At 45.5% G+C, this 13,948-nt stretch overlaps 1 protein-coding gene across 2 annotated transcripts in view; it reads right to left on the reverse strand.

Moving 5' to 3' along the window:
• ZSWIM3 (zinc finger SWIM-type containing 3) overlaps nucleotides 1-13,948 on the reverse strand; it is a 19,110-nt gene continuing 5,162 nt past the window's right edge. The window contains exons 2-3 of one of the 2 annotated variants that reach the window (XM_057702559.1): nucleotides 3,019-4,611; nucleotides 1-67 (exon numbers count right to left, since the gene is read on the reverse strand). In XM_057702559.1, coding sequence (XP_057558542.1) covers nucleotides 1-67; nucleotides 3,019-4,611 — 1,660 coding nt within the window. Of the gene's footprint in view, nucleotides 68-2,209; nucleotides 4,612-13,948 lie in introns of those variants that run through there. The other variant, XM_057702558.1, reaches the window with a different exon arrangement.

Below are 13,948 nucleotides of genomic sequence, written 5' to 3' on the forward strand. Positions count from 1 at the left end.
TCAAGCTCCAACTAAGTGGAGGCTTGAGGCTGGACTGTAGTTCCCAGATCTTGCTCCAAAGATGGGCCTATGGAGAGGAACAGATGTTTAAAGAGACAGTAGGGGCTTGGCTCTTCAATTATTCATCCAGACAATATTTTATTGCTTACTGTGTATCAGCACTGTTCTGGGGGATACACAATAAACATGTAAACAAACAAGGATATATCAGATAATGAAGTTTACAAAGTTTACCATTGGATAATGATGTTTACCACAAAACGGGGTAATAGCAAGTTGGAGGAGGGAGGGATACTTTGGCCAAAGTGGCCAGCGGAGCCCTCTCTCGGGGTTGGGAGGATGACTTGGAGCTGAGACCTAACTGATAAGAAGCCAGCATGGAAAGACTTGGTTCCATGAGATTTAAATGAGTGTGAAGGCCAGAGCTACCTTTGTTTTTCCCCCTTGAAGAGCATTTTAAATACTTGTATTGCATTTTATACTTACAAATTACTTCTTGGCCTCTATTCTTTTATTGGTCCTGGTATAAACAAGAGAACTGCAATTGTCCCAAACTTGCGTGTGATCTTGGGCAAGTCAGTGCGCTCCACGCCGCCCCCGCCCCCGCAAGCCTAAATCCTTTCAACCATAAAAAGGGGTTAACAGCTGTTGAGTCTCCCTCCCTCTACGTAAATTCCTCTATTAACTATAATACTTTGTTCAAATTTCCCCTATTTAGCCTCCAAATCGGGTTACTGTCCCCATTTTACAGATGAGAAACTGAGGCTTAAAGAGGTTGACTTGTCCATCATTACTCTGTAAGTGGCTGGAAGCTGAGTCTTTGGCTCGGGATTCTGACTGCTTTCCACGGTACCTGAGGTTCAAAAATCAGAGACAGAGAGGGGATGCAGCTTCCGACCGCTCACCTCTAACCCGGGTGGGAGGATGCGGATGTCTAACGTTCCCATTCAGAGTCTGGCCGGAGCCAGAAGAGAAGTCAACCTCCCACCCCTCTGGGAGCTGTGTCATGGTGACCGCTGTTACCAGCTACCTCACACCTCCACCCCTTCAGAAATTACTCACCCACAGCTTGGCTCCGTCGCCATTTCTCCCTATTTGACCCTGACTCTGACTGACCTCTAGGCTCACCAACCGCGGCGCCAGTTTCGCCGTAACTCGGGCCAACAGCCTGAGGAGTTCGCTTTCGGGCTTTGGTGCACTGACCAATCGTAGCTTGGTAACTCGTGGGCGGGCGCTGTTACCAGGTTACGAGGGGCTCGGCTGGCGGCAACCAATGAAAGCCTGAAGACTCTCGCATCCTGGCGTCTGAGCCTTGAGGCTGAAACTCTGGTGCCTTACATCTGGGAAGAGGGCTGGAAGGGCGTGTTATACTATGGAAACTCCCTCAGTGGCCAAAAAGGAAAAAGAAAATAAACAGCAGTGTTTCACGGATTTTTTTCTTTTCTGGTCAAATTCCAAAGCCCCAGGAGGGTAGGAAGGGGTGTCTATGTAATTGAACTGTGTATTCTGCCTCGTGGAGAAACTGAGGCCCACGTCTCAAATTCTGCCTCTCCAACAGGGGTCAAGGGGCCCAACTCTGCTTCTCCAACAGGGGTCAAAAGACCCAACTCTTGGAGGAGATCCAGATCTCCTTGAGAGAGCTAAACTTTGGTGTTGTCCAGCCCAACCCCCTCCAGTATTTTACAGGCAAGATCCAGAATAGCACTGTGACTGTTAAGGTCATGGTGAACTAGTGCAAGAACCAAGACTGACTACCATCTTTTGGCCTCGGTTCCCCTGAAGATGGCTCCTGGAAGCTGGGTGGCTACCAGGCTTTAGGTGATTAAGATTATAAACTAGCAACAACAACAAAGGTCTGTGTTGGTGCTTAATTGGAATTAGAACAGGCCAGTACACTAATTTTTACAGATGAGGAAACTGGGGTCAAAGAAATTAAGGACTTGCCCACAGTCTCCCAGCAAGCTGAGGGCAGTCAGGTCTCAGACCCAGTTTTCTTCCCTCCCAACCTACTTGGCTTCCTCCTGCTAGAATATGAGGCAGCCTGAAATCAATGTTGAAGACTCGGTTGCAGGAAGTGGATGAAGTAAGAGGCGGATTGCTAATCATTGAATCTAAGGCGTCAGGTTCTATTTGCCTCCACGACCCCCATTAGATTCTTCCCTGTTCAGGCAGAACACATTTCCCCTGCTTATTTGATTTTATTAAAAAAAAAAAAAAAAAAGCAAAACAAAAACTTTAATATGAATAAAAATAGGTACAAATAACAAATTCTTTGTAAAGAGCAGCAACAGTTAAGGATTACCCTCCTTCCTTTTGTCCCTGAAACTAGACTCTTTTGTCAGGTCCGTTTTATCTCACCCTACCCTAGGACAGGGTTTCATCTCTATAAAGTGAATAAGATCTGGTCTCAGGGGTTGAGGGAGAAAGAGGGATGACCTTTCAGCATGGAGATAACTTTGGCCTTGAACAATGAATGAGGCTCCCAAGGAAAACCAAAGGTAGGGCAGAAAAGGGGTAGATTCAAAGGACTGTCACACAATGGGGTTCCTCTTCTTCCTACTGGAACAATTTTCCTAACCCTACCTAGGAAGACATTGGTTAAAACGCTGACCCCCTGTCCTGCCCGCTTTGAGCTCCCAGACTTCCAGGGAGAGGGGTACGTGGCCCAGTGCGCTAGTGTAAGTGCTTCAATCGTGAACTGTGGCTCCAGCAGGAGTGAGCTCCTCCCCTTCCTCCTGCTTTCCCCAGAGGAAAGGGAGGCAACCCACATCCTTGAAGTCCCCCGGCTGCTGACTGGGCTCAGGAGGCTGGCAGGGGGCCGCCCAGATGTCCACAATCTTGCGCAGGGTGGAACAGCGCTCCTCCAGCTCCGGTCCCTCGCTCTGCATCAGCAGGTTCGCGAGCTCCCTGCTTAGGTCCTGAATCACGTCGTTCCGTCCTTGCTCCCCTGGCTGGCCTGCACTTGGGATCAGAACAGGGTCTAGGAGCTCCCCCGTGGGCCCGAGGAGGTGTTGGTACCTCTTCTGCCACCGGCGGCACACCATGGCTTCGCCCACGGGCCTCTGGCTGGTGTGCAGCAGGGCCAAAATGTGCCGGCACGGCAGGTGGTACCGCTGCTGAAAGGAGCAGCTGCAGCTGCAGCCATCTTTGCTCACCTGGTGGGAGTCCTCCAGCAGCTGCACGTCAACGGAGCAGCCAGCCTCGTCCACCAGGTGCGTGGAGTTCTGCACCACCGCCCATTCATTGTAGCACAGCTTGTAGGCCAGATCGGAGCCACTCTGGCGTAAGGAGTCTAGCATGCTGCCCTGGGAGGGCTGCCCCTGGGGCTGCTGTTGCAGCACCTGCACCTGCTGCGGCTGTGGCTTTGCCTCTTGCATGGGCAGCCTGCTGAGGCTCCCTCGGCAGATTCCAAAAGCCTTCTTGGACTTCGGTGCCATGCTTGCTGACCGGGCTCTCTTTAACCTGGGGGGAGCCATGGGCAAGTTCTTCAAGCCTTTGGTGTTAAAGAAGTCTATGTAATCCACAAAGCGAAGGATGCAGTCCAGCAGGGACTGCTGTTCCCGGAAGAGGCTCGACACCTTGCTGGTGACGATGTCCAGGCTGTCCATGTAGGTGTTACAGGCGTGCAGACCCTTCCTGACGTGCATGTACCACAGCAGTTCACAGGAGAACCAGTGGGCCTGCAGGAAGCTGAACAGCTGCTCATCAAGCAGGGCTTGGGACATCTGGCAGAGATTTTGCAGGCTGGCCTCAGAAGTGACAAACACGGCCTCCCGCAGGGCTTCCTTCATGAGCGTTTTAAAGGATGGATCTGCTGAACTACGGTGCAACTTCTTCTCCAAGAGTCGGGTCGTGTGATAGATGGAGAGAAGGATGCGGGCAGCAGGGAAGATCTCCTGCAGGATGGCTCGATGAGGGAAGGACGGGTCCACGAAGACCACCTTGACCTTGGGCCAATCTGAGTTGAACTCTGTAAAGATACTCAGCATCTTGGCCACGGAGGTGGCTGTCTCAGCCTTGAGCACTGCAAAGTGTACCACTCGCCCCTCTCGTTCCTTACTCTCAACCAAGAAAGCGTAGAGGATGTGGCCCTGGGCATTCTCCACCCGGTGCAGCAAGAGATTCTCTGGGAAGCGGACGAACAGGTCGCTCATCTTGCTGCTCTGGAAGCTGAGCCGGTCCAGGTCTTGGCAGTTGCCCACACTGAAGGAGGCCATGGAACCCACATCCACCTTAAGAAAGTTCTTCATCACTTTGGCTATCTTGGCCAGGTCAGAAGGAGTGATGCCCTCCTGCCCTGGCCTTGAGGGTGTTTGGACCTTATCTAAGCAAAAAGATGGTTCAAATAGGGACTTCTCAGCTGTGCCAAGGTCTTTATTGATCGTGGGCTGTGCAGGCCGGAGTTTCTTCAGAGATTTGCCGGTGGCGGCTCCTCTAGGACCCGCTGCTTTGGAGTCAACGTGTATATGTTGCGTGTTGAGTTCACTGATAAATAGTCTATCCAGTTTCTCATTGTACCGCAGGAGCAAGTATGCTGGGCACATGTCCGCCTCTGCTGTTCTCTTCCTGTTGGACTGGGTCCGAATACAGACAAATTTCACCTGCACATATCTAGGGAAGGCAGAGGTGATAATGAAAACGGTGCTGACCACCCCCTTTCTTTTACACGTCAAGGCCCTGCAGGGACTTATAGCAGCTGATATATTTCCTGGAGACCACAGTGCAGTACAGGATGTAGGAAAGAGTTACGTTCTCTCTCCAGTCCCAAAGCATTCAGGTCTTTCTTCAAGAACCCACCCAACTAAAACACCCTTCATTTTCATGTACGGAGGTTCTAAGCCCCTACTCCTTTTATTTACTCTCATTTTCCCATCTGTAGTTGTCAACAATTCATTCTGAGGCAAACAGATAAGAGGCAGCAGCAGAGCTGGTTACTCACTGTTTAAAGTGTCCCTGTCATTCCTGCCCTTAGGGAGCCATTGCTTCCTCTGCCTCCTCCTCCAGGCAGCAAAAGTAAAAGAGGCCTCAGGGGTTAGGGTGTATCTGGGTTTCCTCTTTGAGAGGAAAGAACTGGATTCGTTTTTGACTTAAAGGAAAATGTCCCCATCCTAAGAGACTGAGAGCCCCTGGGCTAGATGATCTTTATGATGCTGCTAGCTTTGCCATTCTAGGCTGAAAGTGCTGATTCAAAGGAGAACAGTAATTAAATTGAATATCTGCTCTTTCCCCCTTCCTATCCTCATTCAATCCATGCTTCAAGGCTCAAATCTGGTCCCACCTTCTCCAGGAAACCTTTATGGATGCCCTCAAGCCACAGTAATTGCTGCTTACTTCAGATTCACTGCATTTATCTAAAGTAAAAGGTTTAGTAGATTTTCTGGGCAGCAGTAGTGGTTAAACAGTGGGGACGCTTGAGGCTGACTCTGGATTTGAATCCAGGCTCTACCATTCAGAAGCTGTTTGACCTTGGGCAAGTTACTTCACCTCTCCGTGTGCCGTCTCCTCGTCATAAAATGAAACTGATTAGGGTTGTTATGAGAATTAAGCCACAAGACTATTTAGCCCAGAGCCTGGTTCAGCCTTTTATTTATTCTAAATAAAAGTCATCTACTGTTACTACAGCTCCTAAGCCTTGTGACCTTTGCTTGGGCATTTATGCAGTATCTTTCCAATTGGATGGGGCTGTTTTCAAGTGGCAAGAGTAAGGTAGTCCTCAATGTGTTCCTAGCACCTAACACAACTGCTGTTCCTTCAGCAGATGCTTGTCAAAGATGTGCTAGATGAATGACTCAGGGACCACATGTGGGCAGGATGGGTCACACCCCTGCCTCCTCAGAGAGTGTCCCACCCCAAAGATCAGGGAAGGTGGGGAGAAAATAATCTCAGCCCCTGGCATGACATGACAAAGTCTGAGCATCTCACCAACCCCCTTCCAAACACTCTGGTCCAGCTGGTCCTGTTTGCTCACCCTGTGGGGCAAGCTTAGAAAAATAGGATGTCAGGCCTGAAATAACAGGGCGGAGGGGCCTGAGGCTGAAAATGCCTGCACCTGTTGTGTGCACAGTGCCAGGGCGGCAACATCATCCGTAGTTCAGGGAGCAGCCCAGTAGCATGGCAAGGCCAGCGAGGGGTGACCGCGGTATAGCCTCTGCCTAACTCTCCCACCTGTCTTCCACTGCCCCCACCATCTTGTTTTATTGTACCCTAGAAAGACAAACACTGCTTCTCGTGTTCACTGCACTGTGTCTCACCTCTGTACCTTTGCTCGCGCTGCCTCTCTGTCTGGAATGCCCTACCCACCTGTCTTCATCTCAGAGTCTACTCACCCTTCACGAAGATGTGCCATTACCATCTTTCCTAGGATGCCTCCCCCAAGCCCTCAGATTGGACCCTGCCCTGCTACTGGCTCAACATCTTAGCTCATTACTTTATACTGACTTTGTGTGCTCACAGGACATGCTTCTCAACCTAGTTCAAAAACAAGATAGAGGTGAGTGCCAACCACAAAGCTCTTTCCACCTTTCCTGGTTCCATTAATGACTGCACCTCCCAGGGTGCAGTCCTCCTCCTCTAAACATTGCCATTCTCTTTAATTCCTCCTTCTCCATTTCTATATCCAATATGGTAAGTCTTTTCAATTCTTTCCTCCCACTATTACATGTATTAAGGATTATTATATGCCAGGCTACATGTAAACCCCTTACATGCATCATTTTATCCTAAGAAAAGGATTCTACATGCCACATTTTACAGATGGGGCAACAGGCTTAAAGAGGTTCTCAGGGATGAGAATCTGGGATTTAATCCTCTAGCTAAAACTGGAGGATCTAGGATTTGAACTAAGCCTGCTTGGCTACAGTCTATGTAGTTAACCGTTATAATGCCTGTCTTCTTTCAAAATCTCTCTCCCTCTCTGAATTCTCATCTTTACTCTCCTCAACTTGACCCTCAACACTTTGTTCAGGTTCAATAACTTCCTTAAAGATCTCTAAACATATTGTCCTTATTGGCATCATGCACGTCAAACTTAAGGGAGACTAGGTCAAAGCCTCTGCTATTTTTTCCTGCTTCCCTTAATCTTTTTTTAATTTTAATTTTTTAATTTTTTGGCCACACCAACTGATCTTCGTTCCCCGACCAGTGATTGAACCTGGCCCCTTGGCAGTGAAAGTACCGAGTCCTAAACACTGCACTGCCAGGGAATTCCCCTGTGTCCTTTAATCTTTGGTACTGAGGTACAACTTACACACAGTGAAATATACAAGTCTTTTCTAAGAATTCTTTGAGCGCTGTAGTAATTTTAATCCGTATTTATTTCTATCTCCCAGGTGAAAGCAGACTCTTTTCAAGACAGGGATGGGGTTTTACACTTTTCTGAATCTCCCTTAGTGCTTACATCCAAGCGTGCTCAGCCCGGATCTGGAGGAAGGGAGTCAGTCAGTCTTCCTTCCTTCCAATCTACTCTGTAGGTGTTTATTCCCATAAAGAGACTGTGCCCCCATTGTACTCCCAGTGCCTGGCACTGCACCTGGCACAGGCTAGGTGCTCTGAACACACATCCTGAATGAACATTAAATGAGTGATCGCATGACACAGAAACCTCTTCTCGTAACGTGAGCAGCACATTAGGAAGGTCACTGGGAGAGTTCTGTCGGGTGCCTTGGCTTCTATCCCAGCACTATTACTAACTATAACTTTGGACACATCCTTTGCTTAATTTCAAACATTTACTAAGTCCTACTATGTGCCAAACAGTATACTAGTTGCTCAGAAGGCTACAGAGACAAATTAGATAGTCTCTACTCTCCAAGTCTAGTGAGCAGAGACATGACTACATAGATGGCCAGTAAAGCCAAAACTAAGTGAATGGTTAAATAGAGGTACAAGCAATATACTTATAACTGAATAAAGAGTTATTTACGCTGACTATAGGGAATGGAAGAGATCTAAAACTTTTGATTAATTTCACATAAGATGTGTGTCCTTGTTGCATGTAAATTGCACCTTGAGCAACAAACAGAATTTTTACAGGTGGAGTCGAGCCATTTTAGACAACATAACTTGAGTCAGGAACAAGACTCCGGAGCTAGAAGACCTGAGTTTAAATGCCAGCTTTACTACTTAGCTGTGTGGACTCGGACAAGTCACTTCACTTCCTCTCAGTCTCCAATTCTTATCTATAAATACAGAAATAACAAGAATACTGGTCTATGAATAATCCCTACCTGATCCAAGAATAATCAGTACCACTAAAAGTGAATTCATTTAAAAGGCTGTGGCAGACAGAGAAGATAACTACTGTATGATATAATTTACATGTGGAATCTAAAAAATACAACAAACTAGTGAATATAACAAAAAAGTAGACTCACAGATATAGGGAACAAACTAGTGGTTCACAGTGGGGAGAGCAAAGTGGGGAGGGGCAATACAGGGGTAGAGGATTAAGAGGTACAAACTATTATGTATAAAATAAGCTACAAGGATATATTGTACAACACGAGAAATACAGCCAGTATTTTATAATAACTATAAATGGAGCAAAACTTTTGAAAATTGTGAATCACTATATTGTACACCTGTAACTTATATGATATTGTACATCAACTATTCTTCAATTAAAAAAAAAAAAGGGACTTCCTAGGTGGCGCAGTGAGTAAGAATCCACCTGTCAATGCAGGGGACATGGGTTCGAACCCTGCCCTGGGAAGATTCCACATGCCTGTGCACCACAACTACTAAGCCTATGCTCTAGAGCCCGTGAGCCACAACTACTGAGCCCATGTGCCGCAACTATTGAAGCTCACGCGCCTAGGGCCCATGCTCCACAACAAGAGATGCCACTACAATGAGGAGCCTGCACATCACAATGAAGAGTAGCCCGCGCATCACAATGAAGAGTAGCCCCCACTCGCAGCAACTAGAGAAAGCCCGTGTGCAGCAACGAAGACCCAACACAGCCAATAAATAAATAAAATAAATTTATAAAAAAAAAAAAAAAAAAAGGCCGTGGCAGGATAGGTTGGTGGCCAACCCAACATCCCTTAGCCTCCTCCTTCCTTCCTAACTGAAGGCCAGTTTTATTCTGGTTGCCATTCCTCTCCCACATAGCTAAGTGCTTCGGGGCTAGTCTAAGCCAATTAAGATAATCTCATTAGGAATGGCCATGGATACTCTGGCCCAATTCTGCACAAAGAAATATGATAGGAAATCTGCAGGAAACCAAGGCAGGCTTTTTCCTCTGGATGTGACTCCTACACTTGTGCCATGCGGCGAGCCATCCTGAGGGCAAGGCTGAAACCCGAGGATGGCAGAATGGAAAGAAGGGAGAAGCCTAGGCCGCTGAAACAATCACCTTCTCTAGGCTAAGAAATAAGGCATTTTGAGTCAGGGTTTTCAGTTAACTGCAGCCAAAAAAACATCTCCAGAAACCACATTTCACAGGAAACTGGTGGGAAAAAAGATTTGAGCGATCTTTAAAAAATGAGATGAAAATTATGAAAATATTATATTTAACAAAATTTAATTCATAATGGCAGCTATCTGCCAATTCTTAGAATAATCAAAGAACCACTTAAAGCATCAACTTCTTTTTTTTCTTGGTATATTTTCCCCAAACATTCTGATATTTTATTTCCTGTCTTACTTTTGCAATGTGTACAGGTCAATTTTACCAAAATATTCCTGGGCTTTATCACGTTTCCCAAGGGTCTAATTTAATTTTTTGCTATGCAAATCCTCTAGTTTTCAAGTCTGTACATTTCATCGTCCTTGTTGATTTCCCCTCTCCATTTGTCAACTTGCATAAGGCTGCGGGCTGATGTAAGGATTCCTCTACCATTACTTTCAGGGATTTCACCAAGTCCTACAGCTCTTAGAAGACGTGCAATTTCAGTTTGCAATCAGCTTGCAATCAGCTTTAGTAGCACTGTATTATCCTGATGTTTTCCACATCTATTCATTAGCCAGAAACTCACTACCAAAGATGGTGATGGAACTGGTAGGATAAGCAGGAAGGAATGACTAAGTAGTGACTAATTTTAAAAGTGGCTAGTTTGTTAGCAAGATTTTTGCTTTCCTACACAGCCTTGTGATTAGTGATACATGGAAAAATGAAAGCTCAGATAACAAGGGCTTAGTTCAAAGGGTATGATGAGGATTAAATAAAACAATGTCTATAAAGTTCTTAGCAGAGTGTTTTGAACATGTTCCAAAAAAGTGTTCAGAAAAGGTAGCTATTAAACTGAACAGCAATGGAGAGAGACATCAGAAGACTTCACGGTTTGAAGACTACCAATCTCCCAAATGACATAATAAAAAGAAAAATACAACAGCCACATATAAAAATATGGGAAGGGAAACTGGGCATAAAATCACAGAATCTCCCAGTTGATTGGGATTTTGGGTCATTCAGTAGTAACTCCCACAATACATTTCTCTGACTCTCCCACATGCCACAACTAAGAGTTCACATGCCACAATTAAGAAGCCCACATGCTGCAACGAAGATCCCACATGCTGCAACTAAGACCCTGTGCAGCCAAAATAAATAATATTTTTTAAAGATTTTAAAATAAAAATAAAAATACCTATCACTTTCCATCATGTACTGCAGTACTGACTTTGGCAAATATTTACTGACCACTATGCTTCAGCAACTACATGTATTTTATTTAATCTTCACCACATCCTCCTCATTTTACAGAGGATGAAACTGTGTCATGGAGATTAAAAGTCTTGCCCAAGGTTGGGGTAAAGCCTGTCTTTCTGATTTCAGAGCTCTCACTTTTTAAAATGATATGCCAGCTTCTCCTGAACATCAAGGAATTGCAACCCCCTTTGTATTTCCCACAGCCATTCCTAAAACCTCTGCATTAGTATTTTCAAAGGACTTTTATTTTTTTGGCTATACCAAGCGGCATGTGGGATCTTAGTTCCCCAATCAGGGAAGTGCAGAGTCTTTTTTTTTTGGCGCATGGGCTTAGTTGCTCCGTGGCATGTGGGATCTTCCTGGAGCAGGGATCGAACCCATGTCCTCTGCATTGGCAGGCGGATTCTTAACCACTGCGCCACCTAGGAAGCCCCATGGGAAGTGCAGAGTCTTAACCACTGGACTGCCGAGGAAGTCCCCTCAAATAGTTTTCTTTAAATCAGCTCACTTTATTTAACAAGGATCTTTATGTTTAGATATTAACATAAATACTTAAATATTAAAATCATCTTGGTAATTCCCTGGGGCCCAGTGGCTAAGAATCTGCCTTCCAATGCAGGGGACTAGGGTTTGATCCCTGGTCAGGGAACTAAGATCCCACATGCCATGGGGTAACTAAGCCTGTGAGCCACAACTACTGAGCCCTCGTGCCTCAACTAGAGACCCCACATGCTGCAACTACAGAGGCCATGCACTCTGGAGCCCCCACGGCACAACGAAGATCCTGCATGCCTCAGCTAAGACCTGATGCAGACAAAACTTTAAAAAATAAAAATTTTAAAATCATCTCGCCTGACCACCAGTAGTATGCATATCTGGTTGAGGGGAAACACTGTGCTCTGCTAAATTACCCCCTGAAGACATTTCCCCCACCTGCCCTCCAGTCCCACAAGAGAAGTGCCCATCCCACACATCCATACATCACTTAAAAAGCCCAATTCGGTGTGCTCCGCCAAGAGCCAGTATCCAACACACCGTGCAAGAATGTCCTTTACAACATCCCAACAAGCAGTCACCCCTCTCTGCTAAAGGCCTGAGCTGCTCAGAATTCACTTCCTCCCAAACTAACACATTACGGTCCTCAAGGGTAGAGACTATGATTCACTCATCTTTTTACCCTAGTTCAATGCCTGGGGGTAAGCCTGTTTACCTCTTATTTGAAGTTTGTTGAATGAATCAATACTGGAAGGTTGTTACAACCCAGTAGGTTAAGGAAGGCACTTAAGAGCTCTAGCAGGACTTCCCTGGTGGTCCAGTAGCTAAGGCTTCGTGGTCATAATGCAGGGGGCCTGGGTTTGATCCTTGGTCAGGGAACTAGATCCCAAATACCACAATTAAAAATCCTGTACGTGGCAATGAAGATCCCACATACCACAACTAAGACCTGGTGCAGTCAAATAAATAAATATTAAAAAGAAAAAAAGAAAACTAAAGAGCTATGGTAATAAACTGGCTGGGTCTGACCTTCAGTTCTGACAACTAGACGCTTTCGTATAGTTTCTTGAAATCTTACTCCACTCCCTGCTCCTACTTGCCTGCTCCTTTCTGCCCACTGTCATTTTTCTTGGCTGTGACTGTATGAAAAATTCAGACTTCCCTGGCTCCCACCAGGTGATGTTGGGGATGAGGGTGGTTTTTGTTACAGGTTCTCATTATTTTCCTCTTTCAAGTCTTGACTACCTCAGGCCTGTTCCTGGCCTCCCCTTTACTGTATTGATCCTCTCCCCTTTTGCTCAGGAAGGTGGAACTAGGAGGTAACAACCTTCAAAGAGTTACATAATGAAACTCTGAACCTTAATGTAAAGCAGAGAGGTAGAACTTTCCATCCTCTTAACATTCAGCTTCTCCTGGCTGTTTCCCCATCTGCACAATAATATTATTATAATGGCAATACTATTTATGGAACATTTTCTATGTACTAGGACCTGTGGTAAACACTTTACGTGTATTAACTCATTTAATGGGAATAAAACCTACTTCTGACAAGGAAATTCAGGGAACCAAGTCAGATAACCAGGTGAATGTGCTTTGTAAAGTATGGCTGTTTTTTTTCCTCATCAAGAGCCTGCACTGGTATTAAATGTCAGCCCACACCCCACTCTACCCACCAGATTACAGTTCCCTGTCATTCTCCACCTGGCACCCTAGACTTTTCCTTTGGCACTCACTACAATTTTATTTTATTTTTATTTGTTGGATGTGTTGCACAGCTTCTGGGATCTTAGTTCCCTGACCAGATAGTGAACCCGGGCCCTCAGCAGTGAAATCTTGAGAGTCCTAACCACTGACTGCCAGGGAATACCCTCTTACTACTATTTTAAAGAAATCAGAATTTCTGTGATTAGAGTTTAATATTTGTGTCCCTGATTGGAGGGGAAGCTCCATGAGGGCAGGGACTCAATTTATCCTTTTCAACACTGTATCTCCAGACACTAGCACGGAGTAAGTTTTCAGTTAACAATTGCTAAAATCAATGAATTAAAGGGCTCATACAATGGAATAAGTGATGTGGAGTAATCTCCAAAATACACTAAGTGAGAAAAGCAAAGGTGTAGAATGATGTATATAAACAGTATGCAGCCAGCTGTGTTTTAAAAAAAAAGATGCATATGTACACACAAGATATGTTTGTTGAGGCTCAGTGTATCTCAGGAAGGTAACAGCAGTTGTGCCTAGATAACACAGTGGAAGGGACAGACTTTTAGACCCTTGGATGTAATCTGAAATTTAAGAAAACTTAAATGACTATATTGACCATTCAAAAACAAATTCATTTTTAAAACTGTTCAACCTGCAAAAATAAAAATAAATAAAGCCAATCCCAACCTCTAATCTGTTAGCTGAGACCCTGCCATTCTCTTTCACACTGCTCTAGCATAAATATTCCTTCTAGCCTAGCAGGTCTCCTCACTGCCTTCCAAGTACAGCATGTTAACATCTGCACTAGCTTACACACCACTTCTCCCTCCAGGATGTTAACCCTCCTGTGACAGGCAGAATGGTCCCCCAAAGACGTCCACTTTCTAATCTCTGAAACCTGTGAATATGTAAGGTTACATGGCAAAGGGGAGTTAAGATCACAGATGGAATCGAAGTTGCTAATTAGATTATTTTTTAAAGGGAAATTATCCTAGATTATCTGCACAGGGTCCAAAAAAAAGTGGAAGATGGAAGCAGAAGTGGAGCCAGAGAGGGTGATGGGACGATGCAGGGTCAGAGTGATGTGAGGACTCCACC

Source organism: Hippopotamus amphibius, chromosome 12 (assembly GCF_030028045.1).
Source record: "Hippopotamus amphibius kiboko isolate mHipAmp2 chromosome 12, mHipAmp2.hap2, whole genome shotgun sequence".
Taxonomy (NCBI): domain Eukaryota; kingdom Metazoa; phylum Chordata; class Mammalia; order Artiodactyla; family Hippopotamidae; genus Hippopotamus; species Hippopotamus amphibius.